This window comes from Trichomonas vaginalis, chromosome III (assembly GCF_026262505.1).
Source record: "Trichomonas vaginalis G3 chromosome III, whole genome shotgun sequence".
Lineage (NCBI taxonomy): Eukaryota > Parabasalia > Trichomonadida > Trichomonadidae > Trichomonas > Trichomonas vaginalis.
Genome location: NC_067205.1, coordinates 648,277 through 662,975, shown reverse-complemented (window position 1 = coordinate 662,975; position 14,699 = coordinate 648,277). Strand labels below are relative to the sequence as shown.

The 14,699-nt window shown below is 33.5% G+C and overlaps 6 protein-coding genes and 1 pseudogene across 7 annotated transcripts, besides 8 other annotated features; 1 reads left to right on the top strand and 6 right to left on the bottom strand.

The window, feature by feature from the left end:
- Positions 1-14,699: part of a mobile genetic element that runs on past both edges of the window.
- Positions 298-333: a mobile genetic element.
- Positions 461-7,252: a mobile genetic element.
- Positions 2,510-3,437, bottom strand: TVAGG3_0615670 (annotated as a pseudogene). Its single transcript has one exon. A coding segment is annotated over exon 1 (928 nt).
- Positions 5,031-5,291, bottom strand: TVAGG3_0615660 (uncharacterized protein; the record flags this gene model as incomplete). The annotated part of the gene is made up of 1 exon (XM_051240170.1): positions 5,031-5,291. The coding sequence occupies one exon, from the start codon at positions 5,289-5,291 to the stop codon at positions 5,031-5,033; it is 261 nt and encodes an 86-aa protein (XP_051086757.1).
- TVAGG3_0615640 (uncharacterized protein) lies at positions 7,283-7,681 on the bottom strand (the record flags this gene model as incomplete). Its single annotated transcript, XM_051240169.1, has 1 exon — positions 7,283-7,681. The coding sequence occupies one exon, from the start codon at positions 7,679-7,681 to the stop codon at positions 7,283-7,285; it is 399 nt and encodes a 132-aa protein (XP_051086756.1).
- Positions 7,769-7,806: a mobile genetic element.
- Positions 8,636-8,658: a mobile genetic element.
- Positions 9,003-10,047: a mobile genetic element.
- Positions 10,048-10,152: a mobile genetic element.
- Positions 10,592-10,628: a mobile genetic element.
- Positions 11,265-11,993, bottom strand: TVAGG3_0615580 (organellar and viral DNA polymerase type B; the record flags this gene model as incomplete). The annotated part of the gene is made up of 1 exon (XM_051240168.1): positions 11,265-11,993. One exon carries the CDS (start codon positions 11,991-11,993, stop codon positions 11,265-11,267), a length of 729 nt encoding a protein of 242 aa, XP_051086755.1.
- TVAGG3_0615570 (uncharacterized protein) lies at positions 12,688-13,086 on the bottom strand (the record flags this gene model as incomplete). Its single annotated transcript, XM_051240167.1, has 1 exon — positions 12,688-13,086. One exon carries the CDS (start codon positions 13,084-13,086, stop codon positions 12,688-12,690), a length of 399 nt encoding a protein of 132 aa, XP_051086754.1.
- TVAGG3_0615560 (uncharacterized protein) lies at positions 13,381-13,746 on the top strand (the record flags this gene model as incomplete). Its single annotated transcript, XM_051240166.1, has 1 exon — positions 13,381-13,746. One exon carries the CDS (start codon positions 13,381-13,383, stop codon positions 13,744-13,746), a length of 366 nt encoding a protein of 121 aa, XP_051086753.1.
- On the bottom strand, positions 13,861-14,445 carry TVAGG3_0615550 (uncharacterized protein; the record flags this gene model as incomplete). The annotated part of the gene is made up of 1 exon (XM_051240165.1): positions 13,861-14,445. One exon carries the CDS (start codon positions 14,443-14,445, stop codon positions 13,861-13,863), a length of 585 nt encoding a protein of 194 aa, XP_051086752.1.

The following is a 14,699-nucleotide window of genomic DNA, read 5'->3' as shown; positions in this document are numbered from 1 at the left end:
ATATTCAATATGGTTTTATGATAGATAAGCATTATATCCCACTCATTATATTCGTAATTTTTGAGGTTTACCTCGCGTTTTAAGATCAATTGAATTTGATTTTTAATATAAAATAGTTAATATTAGAAAATAATGATGAGTTTATGTATATTATTTTTCAGAAGATTTCATTCTATATGCCTATGAAATACTCTCAAAACTAACTTTTTCCATTAAATAATTAAATCTAGAATATTGTATTATGCTTAGTATATTTCATTTTTCTCATTCAATTTAGAATTTACAAATGTCTAAAAATGAGAGCTGTCACTTTTGATGAATTTCTGTTTATTACACATTTACAAGAAGTCTATGTACATAATATCCTCTCAAAACCGTTGGCAATTTTTTCTCGTAGTCGAATTTTTCAGCTTCATTTAATAGTTCAATAGTGCTTTGGTTCCTAAACAGTCTTGTGGTTTCTTATTGTCGGGTGCAAAACAGCTGTCAAAATACTTGGCATTTGGTACATATCGTCTTTGACTGAACGAATGAGACGGAGTTGTTTGTTAAACTGTATTAACTCGTATCTTCATTTATAGCTTCATGGACTAACTGTTGTTGTGTTCTCTGTTGTTGACATATCTGTCTTACACAAATATACAAAAAAAAAATAAATAAAAATAAAACTAACTTTATTTTTCTATCTAAGGAATTCATGATTTTTGTGCTGAATTCAATAAAAATATATTTTGGGTAGATGGTTAGATCTAACCCGATATCTACCCTCATTTCTACCCCAGTTATTTTATAACGTTTTCACATGGTAAACGTTATTTTTAAATTTTGTGAAAACTCAACGGTTTGACCACATGCCCTCAAAATTATTTTACTGCAGAATTTGTTGGCTGAATTCAATAAAATATATTTTAGGTGAAGAGGTGAGATTTCACCTCTTTTTTCACCTAATTTTCACCCCAGTTATTTATAAGCGTTTTACATGATTGTACGATGTAATATTTGAAATCCTAAACAGTTTCGTAGCTTCTATTTCTTCTTTTAGTACATCGAATGTTTTACAATGCTGAAGGTTTCTTTATACTTCTTCTTGACGTTACTGCATAGAAGGATATCGTCAGCAGTTGGATAGTTTTGTTTCAGAAATTCTAACATGTCCATTTTATTTTCTGCTGGCTTTTCTGCTTCTTTTCTTTAAGTCTGCATAGTCGTTTCGCATTCTTTCTATCTCTTGACGGAGTAGTTATATTTCCTCATTGTTGCTTTACATTTAGAAATAGCGGGTTCATTTTGCGTATATTCTGAAACCTTACCTGCTAAAACAACCAAGGCGTAATGGTTTTCTTTAAATCTGAAGCAGTTGGTTTTATCTGTTCATCCATACCTTACCTCTTCTATCTTTATCTCTTATCTGCCAACACATTTTGCAGCTAATGAAACAAAAGTTGTCGTATGTCTTAAACTCACCAGATTTATATATGTCAGAGATGTTCTTAATATACCATGTCCGCAATCTTTGCCATAACTTTATGGTTGAATGAAAAACCAAGAATTCATAATTTACCTTTCGTATGAACTCTTTATTTCTACTGAGTCAGTTGCTTTGACTTCATTTCGTCGAATCAGGAATAGTTAGTTTTTGTCTGCTGAATTTCAGGTTAGTTTAGGCAAATGGTCCGATGAGGTCCTCCATTTTCATAAAGATACTGTTCATTTGTTTCATCTTTCGCACTACAGTCTAAATTACTTGTTAAAAGTTCCTGCTTATTCTTGTATTTCTGTTTCGAAAGTATATGAAGAAGGAATGAAGCTTTCATTTCTACTAACATAGATGTTGGATTCATGACAACAAGTTTGGTGCTGTTTTTGAAATTGTTGTTGTGCCGATTGTGACATATCTGTTCTTAATACAAAATAAAAAAATAAATAAAAATAAAACTAACTTTATTTTTCTATCTTAAGGAAATTCATGAAAATCAAGAGGGTGAAAAAACAGGTGAAAAAAGAGGTGAAATCTCACCTCTTCACCTAAATATATTTTGCTGAATTCAGCAACAAAATGAACGAGGGTCAGGATGTATGTAAATACCTTTGAATTCATTCATAACACCCTTGTGAAGCTCATTAAAATGCTTGTTTGAGGTCGAGCCAATTTTGGCTCCACCGTATTCTTTCAACCAAAACTCAAGAATTTCCTGCATGGAATTTGTATAAAAAGCAAACAGTCCGAATTCCGGCGGTTGCTATATTCTTCACAAAATGCCTTAATAATACTCTTCCCAGGACTTATTTTCCAACAATTTCTAAAGTCTTTCCTAAACTGACGACTGACTGACTGACGGCACAAAGTGGCTTAACGAAACATTAAATATAAAATTCATGAAATTCAAGAGGGTGAAAAAACAGGTGAAAAAAAGGAGTGAAATCTCACCTCTTCACCTAAATTTATTTTTGGTCCGGGGAACAACATTTCTCTCAATTGGAGCTGTAGCATACTCTTTGCGTAAGCGGTTCAGACCTTCTTCGAAGTCTTGGTCTCCTCTTGGACTGAGATTGGAATTGCTGGGTGGAGCTTGCTGAACATCCAAGGGTTGGGCAGTAAGGCATTAGGCTGAGGAGGGTAGTTCGGGAAGCCTTGTGGTGGGTAGTAACCTTGAGGTTGGAAATTGGTAGTTAATTCGGAGGATACTTCTGCTGGAACTGAGGTGCTGAGGAGAACTGTTGGTTCTTTAGGTTCCTCTGGTTTGGGAATGGACTCGGTTGGTGGGACGTCGACATTCGTTTGTGGCTTAACCGTCGGACCACAACGATAAAAAATCTCTGCTACTAGCAGTACTTTTACTGACAGTAGCAGTACTTTTCTGACAGTAGCAGTACTTTTTCTGACAGTAGCAAGTACTTTACTGACAGTAGCAGTACTTTACTGACAGTAGCAGTACTTTATCGTCGAAAACCCCTCTCAAATTTCCTTTTTACTGACAGTAGCAGCAGTTTTTACTGCTACGAGCAGTACTTTTACTGACAGTAGCAGTACTTTTTCGACAGTAGCAGTACTTTTTCTGACAGTAGCAATGGTCGAGGTCGAACCTAACCGACGAGGCAATTTACCTAATTGAAATTAACGAGCTTGTTAAAGACTTCCTCAGGCAGAATGTAAAAGGCAAGCTGTTTAACACGGTTGATAACGGGAAGGGCTGCCTTGAATCTGAGACTTCGACTGAATCCAATTCAAATACCAGACGGGACAGCCTACGAGACATAAAGCAAGCAAAGAAAGAAGCCATTATAAAGTTCTTTGCCAAGCGTCCTGATACTACTTCCAAACAGAGAGAACCCTTTCCAAGAATGAACCAAATTCTCAAGGGTCTCTTCACTTCTCTGGTCAACCATTCTACATAACTACAGAAGGCGACATTCAGCCAGTTCAGTAAACATCTCATTTTAACTCACTTTTTTTATGTTTTTTGTGAAAGTGTCAAAAATAAATGTTTTCATGAGTTTTCTACGATGTTAGAAAAATGTTATTTTCTAATATCTTCACATTCAATACTTTTTTCAGCATTTCCGTAAGTTTATATATGAAAGACAATTCGAGATAAAAGTCATAGTAACAATGGAATAATGTTGCACACGCATTTGTTGTGACCAAACTTGAAAGTCAGAGAAACTGTTACTGAGATGGTTCGTTAGAATTTAGAAGCAAAGTCATAAAAGTCTTACCAATACATAGAAAACTATTGTTGCTTGAACTGAAACTGTGCATGACACATAACATTTTGAGGGTCAAACACGTTTCTATAAACTCCATCAATCTGCTGGTGGAGGTATAAATTTAAATGGACCATCTGGTGGTAATGGTTCGTTCTGGTTTAGTAACGAAGAAATTGTGCCAAGAACGTTGTCTACTTCCCAAATAAAAAACTCTGTATCTCTTGAGGGTTAATTTCAATCTTTTGAAATGAAACGTGGAGTTCATCTTGTCATATTCTAGTTTCAGATAGTATGTCCATTTAGTAAAGAGTCGTATTTTTTTGAAATTCCCAATAATATTGTTCATTTGATTTGAAAGTCATCTAGAGTTTTCTTCAAGACTTTCGTCTGAACGAAACTGTAAAGATTCTCATTTCGTCAAATTTGTCTATTAGACCATCAAACCTTCATACTGCCCATGAAAATATACTGCGAAATAAATGCGTTAGTTCTATTTGAAAACAAAACTCTTCTAAATCCTATTGCCTTTGCATCTGAAGGACTTTGAAGCCAACGAATTGGATAGTCAAACCTGTATGCTCGGATGAATTTTTTCATCTGAAATAGTCCATACCAGCATTGTAAAGATATAGTCTAACGGTTTGTATCTGCTACTTTTGTTCTTTTGTTTTCAACCTGAAGCATTTAATATATGTAAAAATATATTGTTTTAAAATGGTATGCCATTCATATTTCTCATCTAACAAAAAGTTTCCCAACTCGGTTTCTCAACAAACTCAGCGTACATTTCAATAAAATAAAAAAAATGTCACTTTTTTAAAATAAATTTTTTACTTCATGCAATGTTTTATTTCTGTGCCGTCTTCAAGTATGGCGCCCAATATTCCTTTTCGATATTACATGAACTTCGGAATACTTAATCTAGCTTAAAACAGCCATCTTTTCACCGACCATTCCCATTTCAATGAGTTTGTTGTATCCTTCTTCGTTCGTCATGAGTGGGTCAATGTTTCATAGTAAACCTCACTTTGGATTTGACATTCCGAGAAGACTCATTGTAGTTGTCAAGGATGCCTTGCGAACTGAGGGTAAGACCAATGTTCGACAATAGGTTTTAATGTGGTTACTAAGCCACTTTGACCTGAGTGAATTCGTACTTCAAAACAAAAGAGAAAACCTTTCAACAAAGTTGTCGAACCTTCCTCATAAATGTTTTACTCTTCATCTGCTTGAGGTTTTCTTAATGGAATATTCCCCCATGTCGAATTCATAAGCAATTTGAGTGTCATTGCAAGTTATGGGTTTGAAGCTTCCTAATATCATCAGTTGTTGTAATGACTTTCCAACTGTATGGATTTTTTCCTTCCAGGAACTCCACATCTTCGTTTTGGAATTCCAGTCGGAATATATTGGACAAACCTCATGTATGCAGCGTTAAGTTCGACCATAGTATATCTTTTCATCTGAGTCGAACTTGTGCAACCAATGGTTCTAAGTCGTGGAAATTCAACTGAGTCTCTGATGCTTCTGAGAAACACTCTCCTGTTATTCTCATAAACATCGTCGAAGCAACCCTGTTGCATATATAAAACCTTCTGACCTAATCAGAATCTCTCTCAATACAATTTGACGTCAACTTTGTGTCTCATGGAAGTTTGTTTATAGCATTCTTGAAGTTTCTTGCAACCTCATTGGAAGTTTCTTACTGGTTCAGAGTGCGTATCCGAACATACAACCCCTTGTGGAACTGTAGTACTTCTTTTGTACTAGAACTGTTGTCTGACAACTTTTTGCCGTCTTGCTAACAATGAAAAGTTTGTGTTCGTCTTTTGGTACAAAGTTTCTGTCAAGCTTGTATATCTGGAATTGGTTCCAACAGAACTTTCTCGAAAAGATTGTATTACAGCTCTGACAATGTTGCACTTATTTTACAAAGAATGGGTTGTAAAGACTTTCGTTCAACATGAGTGGTTTGTGGACAATTACAATCTTCAACCAATGGTAAAGTCTTGTCACGAACATAGTTTTCATGGGAAAGAACCTTTAGCTGTTAGGATTGTTGACTCGGATAATTGACACTTTGCCAACGGTGCAATTTGTTGGCCAATTGACTCGAGAATGTACCATTGTCTTCACACATGACTCAAGATACTTCATCTTTCTATCTGTAACAAGACCAGAGTTCCTGAATAGTAAGAATTGCAGGGTTTCGTTGACAATTGTTTCAATTGAATTGTAAATTCCATCCTTGTAAGTCAATGTCAGACTTATTTATGAACGGGAAGTATCCAGCATGTTGTCTGACTGCTTGAGGGTTGGTTGGTTCCCCATTCGAACTTGACACTTGCAATTCCCTTCAATTGCATTCAAAATGTTCTGAGTTCGGAGTCAACCATGTTGTTCTCTCTTTTGTTAGTCTTGAAGCGTCAAGGAAGTTTTGCGGCTGTTTGTTCATTGCCAATGTGCATAGTAAAATGTGACCGCATCCCAAATCTTGGTTATGGTCAATCTGAGAATTGTGTCCTTTCTTATTTCCGTCTTGAATTGAGCAAGTACTCCCATGAAGCCTTCTTTGTTCTTATCCTTTGTCCAAAGTTTACTGTAAAGGTCGACCAGATTAATTGACTTCTAACTTCAGCGATAACTTTTCATATGCATATCTTGTTACTTCCATGGGAGCATGTGCGTCTTCACCTTTCTTTTTCCCTTTCTCAAAGGATGGCAAATTGTTCGTTCATGTTCCCAGTAGAACTGGCAAAGCCGTCGTGTCCTTCACTTGAGGTTCACTAATCATTCGAAAGGCATGTCCAATAAGACGTTCTTTCTTCTAACCTCCACCTGGTCTGGTAAGACTTTCACTTATCTTAAAATGGCTGCACAACAACAAGAACTAGATGAGAAGAACCCATTCTATGAGTTAGTTGTTATTTGTTCGACTTCTGGTCAATTTGACCAAACCGTCAATTCGTTCAAAGATATTATAAAGAAGTCTAAGTTAGTATGTATAAAGATACTGAGTTGTTAGATTGGATAAAGAAGTACCAAAGAAGAGTTTTGAAGTATAATGCTATAAATGAGTATATAAATTCTAAGTTCAAAGACCAAATGAGGAAATGCAGAGAATATTAGAGAAGAAACACTTCAGAAACAACAGAAAGAGATAGAATACATTTCGAAGAAATTGCAATCTTACGATTGGAAGACTTACCCTCATAGATGTCTTCTTATCTTAGATGACTTTGCTTCTCATCCTTTGTTAAAGAACAGAGAACAAGATATGTGTCGAATTCTTAAGAAGCTCAGACACTTTAACATCTCAGTTGTCATTTGTGTACAGACAGCAAAGAGTTTAAGTAAGGATGTAAAGAGAATACTTACTGACATAATACTTTTCCCCGGATTGTCCGAAGACGATTTCATGGAACTTATGAAAGAGTCCATGGCAGGTAAGTTTGACAGACATGAACTATGGGAGAAGTACAAAGTCATACAAGACCCTCATACTTCTTTCAGAATTCATATCTACGCAAACAAAGTTCAAATTGTAAAAAGTCAATAAAAATAAATGGTTCATCTACCCTACATGTTTGAAGTTGTCAAAATACTCTGTTATTTTTTCTTTCAGTAGCGGTAAGTCTTCTTTGAAGGTAAGTATTGTACAACCTTTCATATCATAGTGTGTTTGAGGTAACGTATCTTGAACTATTTGTTTCACATCTTCATTTGGGGTCATTGAAATCGGTAAGTTTTCGCGATAGAACCAATTTCTGTCAGATTTGTAAATCTTAGCAAGGTCGTAAAAGCTTTTGTTGTTTCTTCTGACTAAATGCAACATAACCATATCTTTATCTTCTTCATTTTCCATCTCTTCAGTATAAATCATATACTTATAGTTCTTTTCCTTACCTTTTGGTACCGAACGTGGTATTCTTTTCTGAATGCTTTTGTCTTTTGCTTCAAGCTTGTTTTCCATCTCTTCACGTTCTTGTCTATGAATTTCGTCAAGAAGTCTGTAAATATACCAAGCATAACGAGGCGAAGCCCACATTGCAACAGCATTTGTTGTAAACAGAAATTCATCAAAAGTGACACCTCAGAAAAGCTAAAATATTGAATTTTTGGAACTTTTGATAGAGCACGTTTTTAAATATTAATTAAAGTAAATGTATATTTCGTAAAGATTCTTTTTAATAAAAAAATAAAATTTTGAAGAAGAACACAAAATCTTCTGAAAAATAATATCACATAAACTCATATTATTTTCTAATATATAACTATTTTATATAAAAATCAAATTCAATGATCTTAAAAGCGAAGGATAAACCTCAAAAATTACGAATATAATGAGTGGGAATATAATGCTTATCTATCATAAAACCATATGAAATATTAATTTTTTGCTTTACGCCCTAATTTTTGACGACAATTAGCAAAAAAATGTTAAATGTTAACACTCAGTCTATTTGAATATGAAAAATAAAATTGACTTTGATTAAATGTTTTTATTTATCATGCAATTTTCTTGCGACCAAAGATTTGAATAAAATTTCAAAAAATAGATAGCTTAAAAAATAATATACGGTAGTGTTTACTAATAATGAATAGTATATAAATTCTATTAAAATGGATTTGATCCAAAAAAATATAAAACCAAAAATAATTGTTATAATTTAAATGAAGAAGTAATTTAAAACGATTTTATTTATGATCAAATTTTATATATTTTTTGGATCAAATCCATTTTAATAGAATTTATATACTATTCATCTATTAGTAAACACTACCGTATATTATTTTTTAAGCTATCTTATTTTTTGAACTTTTATTCAAATCTTTGGTCGCAAGAAGAATTGCATGATAAATAAAAACATTTAATCAAAGTCAATTTTATTTTTCATATTCAAATGGACTGAGTGTTAACATTTAAGAGGGGGGCACAAACTTGCCCAGTGAGGTGAAGTGAAAAGTGACGGGTTTACATGTCAGAAATGTAAAGTGTCAGATTTGAAACAAAAAATGGATTAATTTATTATTATATGATAGAGAGATTTAGTAAGTTACTATCAAATTTGTAAGTAAGGGGAAAAAAAAAGTAAGAAAGAAAAAAAATTAAAAAAAATAAAAAGCCACTCGCTTCGCTCGCGGCTTAAGAAAAGAACAGATTCGAAAAAAGATTGTACGAAACTACGAAACTAAGCCGCGAGCGAAGCGAGCGGCTTAAGTAAACAACATATTTCAGATTATCGATACTAAAAATTTTTTTATTTTATTACTTTTTTTTGCATTTTTTTAAAGGGTGCACACGAGAGGATCATGTAAACTTCAGAATTTAGAACCTTATTTTTAGGCATTATCTTGGCTACCTATTTAGGCTCGAAAAGCAAAAAAATATCAAAAAAATACAACTTGACTCCATTATGACCCTTTCATGGAGGTAGTTTTTATCCGCTAGTATTTTCCCTTTGAATCTCTTTACAATTCGAAATCAAATTCAAAACTCAGTAGAAGAAAGGAAGAATCGACTTACTACGGTTGTAATACGAATAAATACATTATATTTAATTATTTTTATTTACATAATAATTGTTTGAAGCTCATATTCCATCAAATTTTTAAATAAAAAACATTAAAATGTTGAAAATGTTTATATATTTTAATAGGGTTTTGGCACTTTATTGAGGAATTACTACATACATAGTCGAACTGAACTTGATATTTTGAAATTTAAATTATTTATCAAAATTAAAATTTAACTTGAAATTTATAATTATTTAGTCATATTTTGCATAATTCTAAGTAGATTTTGTAAAAAATCAAGAAAGAAAAATTTTAACGTGCTTTATTTTTTCTTTTTTATAATAATACATATTATTATATAATTAACATATTCATAATGTTTCACCCTTTCAAAAATATAATCCTCCTCCTCTCAAATAAACGTACATACGGGTGGCCTCTTTTTTCAAAAAATTAAAATTTGAAATTTTGGGCTCAAATATTAGAGATTTTTTCAACCTTCAACGATATATGTGTCTATATCAGACCTCCTTTCTTTTTGATACTTAACATTGTTCCTAAATCTTAGCCGTTAAGGCTGTTCTGAAAATATTTTTTTTTTCGAAAACATTCGAAAAAAATTCTTAAAATTCAAAAATCCCTTAATTCCTGAGGATTTTGGAAAAAAGTTTTTACATGAACATGTGTATATTAGATGAAGTATATTGATAAGGTAAAAATCAAATTTTATTGCATATTCATCGAGAAAATAAACTAACGAATCCCTCAAAATTGAGAGGGTAATCCTCCTCCTCTCAAATAAACGTACATATGGGTGCACCCTTAAGAAGCTATATTCTGAAGTTTACATGATCCTCTCGTGTGCACCCTTAAAAAAATGCAAAAAAATTGAATACTATACTGGCTGGGCAAATTTGTCGCCGCCCCGGTCGCAAGAAGAATTGCATGATAAATAAAAACATTTAATCAAAGTCAATTTTATTTTTCATATTCAAATGGACTGAGTGTTAACATTTAACATTTTTTGCTAATTGTCGTCAAAAATTAGGCGTAAAGCAAAAATTAATATTTCATATGGTTTTATGATAGATAAGCATTATATTCCCACTCATTATATTCGTAATTTTTGAGGTTTATCCTTCGCTTTTAAGATCATTGAATTTGATTTTTATATAAAATAGTTATATATTAGAAAATAATATGAGTTTATGTGATATTATTTTTCAGAAGATTTCATTCTATATGCCTATGAAAAGTACTCTCAAAACTAACTTTTTCCTAATTATAATTAAATCTAGAATATTGTATTATGCTTAGTATTATTTCATTTTTCTCATTCAATTTAGAATTTACAAATGTCTAAAAATTGAGAGCTGTCACTTTTGATGAATTTCTGTTTATTACACATTTACAAGAAGTCTATGTACATAATATCCTCTCAAACCGTTTGGCAATTTTTCTCGTAGTCGAATTTTCAGCTTCATTTAATAGTTCAATAGTGCTTTGGTTCCTAAACCAGTCTTGTGGTTTCTTATTGTCGGGTGCAAAACATGCTGTCAAAATACTTTGCATTTGGTACATATCGTCTTTGACTGAACGAATGAGACGGAGTTGTTTGTTAAACTGTATGTACTCGTATTCTTCATTTATAGCTTCATGGACTATAACTGTTGTTGTGTTCTCTGTTGTTGACATATCTGTCTTTACATACAAAATAAAAAAATAAATAAAAATAAAACTAACTTTATTTTTTCTATCTTAAGGAAATTCATGATTTTTGTGCTGAATTCAATAAAAATATATTTTAGGGTAGATGGTTAGATCTAACCCGATATCTACCCTCATTTCTACCCCAGTTATTTTATAAACGTTTCACATGGTAAACGTTATTTTTTAAATTTTGTGAAAACTCAACGGTTTGACACATGCCCTAAAAATTATTTTACTCAGAATTTTGTTGCTGAATTCAATAAAAATATATTTTAGGTGAAGAGGTGAGATTTCACCTCTTTTTTCACCTAATTTTCACCCCAGTTATTTTATAAGCGTTTTACATGAATTGTACGATGTATATTTGAAATCCTAAACAGTTTCGTAGCTTCTATTTCTTCTTTTAGTACATCGAATGTTTTAACAATGCTGAAGGTTTCTTTATACTTCTTCTTGACGTCAGATAGAAGGAAATCGTCAGCAGTTGGATAGTTTTTGTTCAGAAATTCTAACATGTCCATTTTATTTTCTGCTGGCTTTTCTGCTTCTTTCTTTAAGTCTGCATAGTCGTTTCGCATTCTTTCTATCTCTTTGACGGAGTAGTTATATTTCCTCATTGCTGCTTTACATTTAGAACATTGCGGGTTCATTTTTGCGTTATATTCTGAAACCTTACCTGCTAAAACAACCAAGGCGTCAATGGTTTTCTTTAAATCTGAAGCAGTTGGTTTTATCTGTTCATTCCATACCTTACCTCTTCTATCTTTATCTCTTATCTGCCATACACATTTTGCAGCTAATGAAACAAAGTTGTCGTATGTCTTAAACTCACCAGATTTATATATGTCAGAGATGTTCTTATATACCATGTCGCAATCTTTGTCCATAACTTTATGGTTGCAATGAAAACCAAGGAATTCATAATTTACCTTTCGTATGAACTTCTTTATTTCTACTGAGTCAGTTGCTTTGACTTCAATTTCGTCGAATTCAGGAATAGTTAGTTTTTGCTGCTGAATTTCAGGTAGTTTAGGCAAATGGTCGATGAGGTCCTCCATTTCATAAAGATACTGTTCATTTGTTTCATCTTTCGCACTACAGTCTAAATTACTTGTTAAAAGTTCCTGCTTTATTCTTTGTATTTCTGTTTCGAAAGTATATGAAGAAGGAATGAAGCTTTTCATTTCTACTAACATAGATGTTGGATTCATGACTAACAAGTTTGGTGCTGTTGTTTGAATTGTTGTTGTGCCGATTGTTGACATATCTGTTCTTACATACAAAATAAAAAAATAAATAAAAATAAAACTAACTTTATTTTTTCTATCTTAAGGAAATTCATGAAAATTCAAGAGGGTGAAAAAACAGGTGAAAAAAGAGGTGAAATCTCACCTCTTCACCTAAATTATATTTTTGCTGAATTCAGCAACAAAATGAACGAGGTCAGGATGTATGTAAATACCTTTGAATTCATTCATAACACCCTTTGTAAGCTCATAAAATGCTTGTTTTGAGGTCGAGCCAATTTTGGCTCCACCGTATTCTTTCAACCAAAACTCAAGAATTTCCTGCATGAATTTTGTATAAAAAGCAACAGTCCGAATTCCGGCGGTTGCTATATTCTTCACAAAATGCCTTATAATACTCTTCCCAGGACTTATTTTCCAACAACTTTCTAAAGTCTTTCCTAAACTGACTGACTGACTGACTGACGGCACAAAGTGGCTTAACGAAAACATTAATATATAAAATTCATGAAAATTCAAGAGGGTGAAAAAACAGGTGAAAAAAGAGGTGAAATCTCACCTCTTCACCTAAATTATATTTTTGGTCCGGGAACAACTTTCTCTCAATTGGAGCTGTAGCATACTCTTTGCGTAAGCGGTTCAGACCTTCTTCGAAGTCTTGGTCTCTCTTGGACTGAGATTGGAATTGCTGGGGTGGAGCTTGCTGGAACATCCAAGGGTTGGGGCAGTAAGGCATAGGCTGAGGAGGGTAGTTCGGGAAGCCTTGTGGTGGGTAGTAACCTTGAGGTGGAAATTGGTAGTAATTCGGAGGTACTTGCTGGAACTGAGGTTGCTGAGGAGACTGTTGTGGTTCTTTAGGTTCCTCTGGTTTGGGAATGGACTCGGTTGGTGGGACGTCGGACATTCGTTTGTGGCTTAACCGTCGGACCACAACGATAAAAATCTCTGCTACTAGCAGTACTTTTACTGACAGTAGCAGTACTTTTTCTGACAGTAGCAGTACTTTTTCTGACAGTAGCAGTACTTTTACTGACAGTAGCAGTACTTTTACTGACAGTAGCAGTACTTTATCGTCGAAAACCCTCTCAAATTTTCCTTTTTACTGACAGTAGCAGCAGTTTTACTGCTACTAGCAGTACTTTTACTGACAGTAGCAGTACTTTTTCTGACAGTAGCAGTACTTTTTCTGACAGTAGCAATGGTCGAGGTCGAACCTACCGACGAGGCAATTTACCTAATTGAAATTAACGAGCTTGTTAAAGACTTCCTCAGGCAGAATGTAAAAGGCAAGCTTGTTAACGGTTGGATAACGGGAAGGGCTGCCTTGAATCTCGAGACTTCGACTGGAATTCCAATTCAAATACCAGACGGGACAGCCTACGACGACATAAAGCAAGCAAAGAAAGAAGCCATTATAAAGTTCTTTGCCAAGCGTCCTTGGATACTACTTCCAAACAGAGAGAACCCTTTCCCAAGAATGAACCAAATTCTCAAGGGTCTCCTTCACTTCTCTGGTCAACCATTCTACATAACTACAGAAGGCGACATTCAGCCAGTTCAGTAAACATCTCATTTTAACTCACTTTTTTTATGTTTTTTGTGAAAGTGTCAAAAATAAATTGTTTTCATGAGTTTTCTACGATGTTAGAAAAAATGTTATTTTCTAATATCTTCACATTCAATACTTTTTCAGCACTTTTCCGTAGTTATATATGAAAGACAATTCGAGATAAAAGTCATAGTACAATGGAATAATATGTTGCACACCATTTGTTGTGAACCAAACTTGAAAGTCAGAGAAACTGTTACTAGATGGTTCGTAGAATTTAGAAGCAAAGTCATAAAAGTCCTTACCAATACATAGAAAACTATTGTTGCTTGAACTGAAACTTGCATGACACATAACATTTTGAGGGTCAAACACGTTTCTATAAACCATCAAATCTGCTGGTGGAAGTATAAATTTAAATGGACCATCTGGTGGTAATGGTTCGTTCTGGTTTAGTAACCGAAGAAATTGTGCCCAAGAACGTTTGTCTACTTCCCAAAATAAAAACTCTGTATCTCTTGGAGGGTTAATTTCAATCTTTTGAAATGAAACGGTGGAGTTCATCTTGTCATATTCTAGTTTCAGATAGTATGTTCCATTTAGTAAAGAGTCGTATTTTTTTTGAAATTCCCAATAATATTTGTTCATTTGAGTTTGAAAGTCATCTAGAGTTTTCTCAAGACTTTCGTCTGAACGAACTGTAAAGATTCTCATTTCGTCAAATTTGTCTATTAGACCATCAGAACCTTCATACTGCCCATGAAAATATACTGCGAAATAAATGCGTTAGTTCTATTTGAAAACAAAACTCTTCTAAATCCTATTGCCTTTGCATCTGAAGGACTTTGAAGCCAACGAATTGGATAGTCAAACCTGTATGCTCGGGATGAAATTTTTTCATCTGAAATAGTCCTACCAGCATTTGTAAAGATATAGTCTAACGGTTTTGTATCTGCTACTTTTGTTCT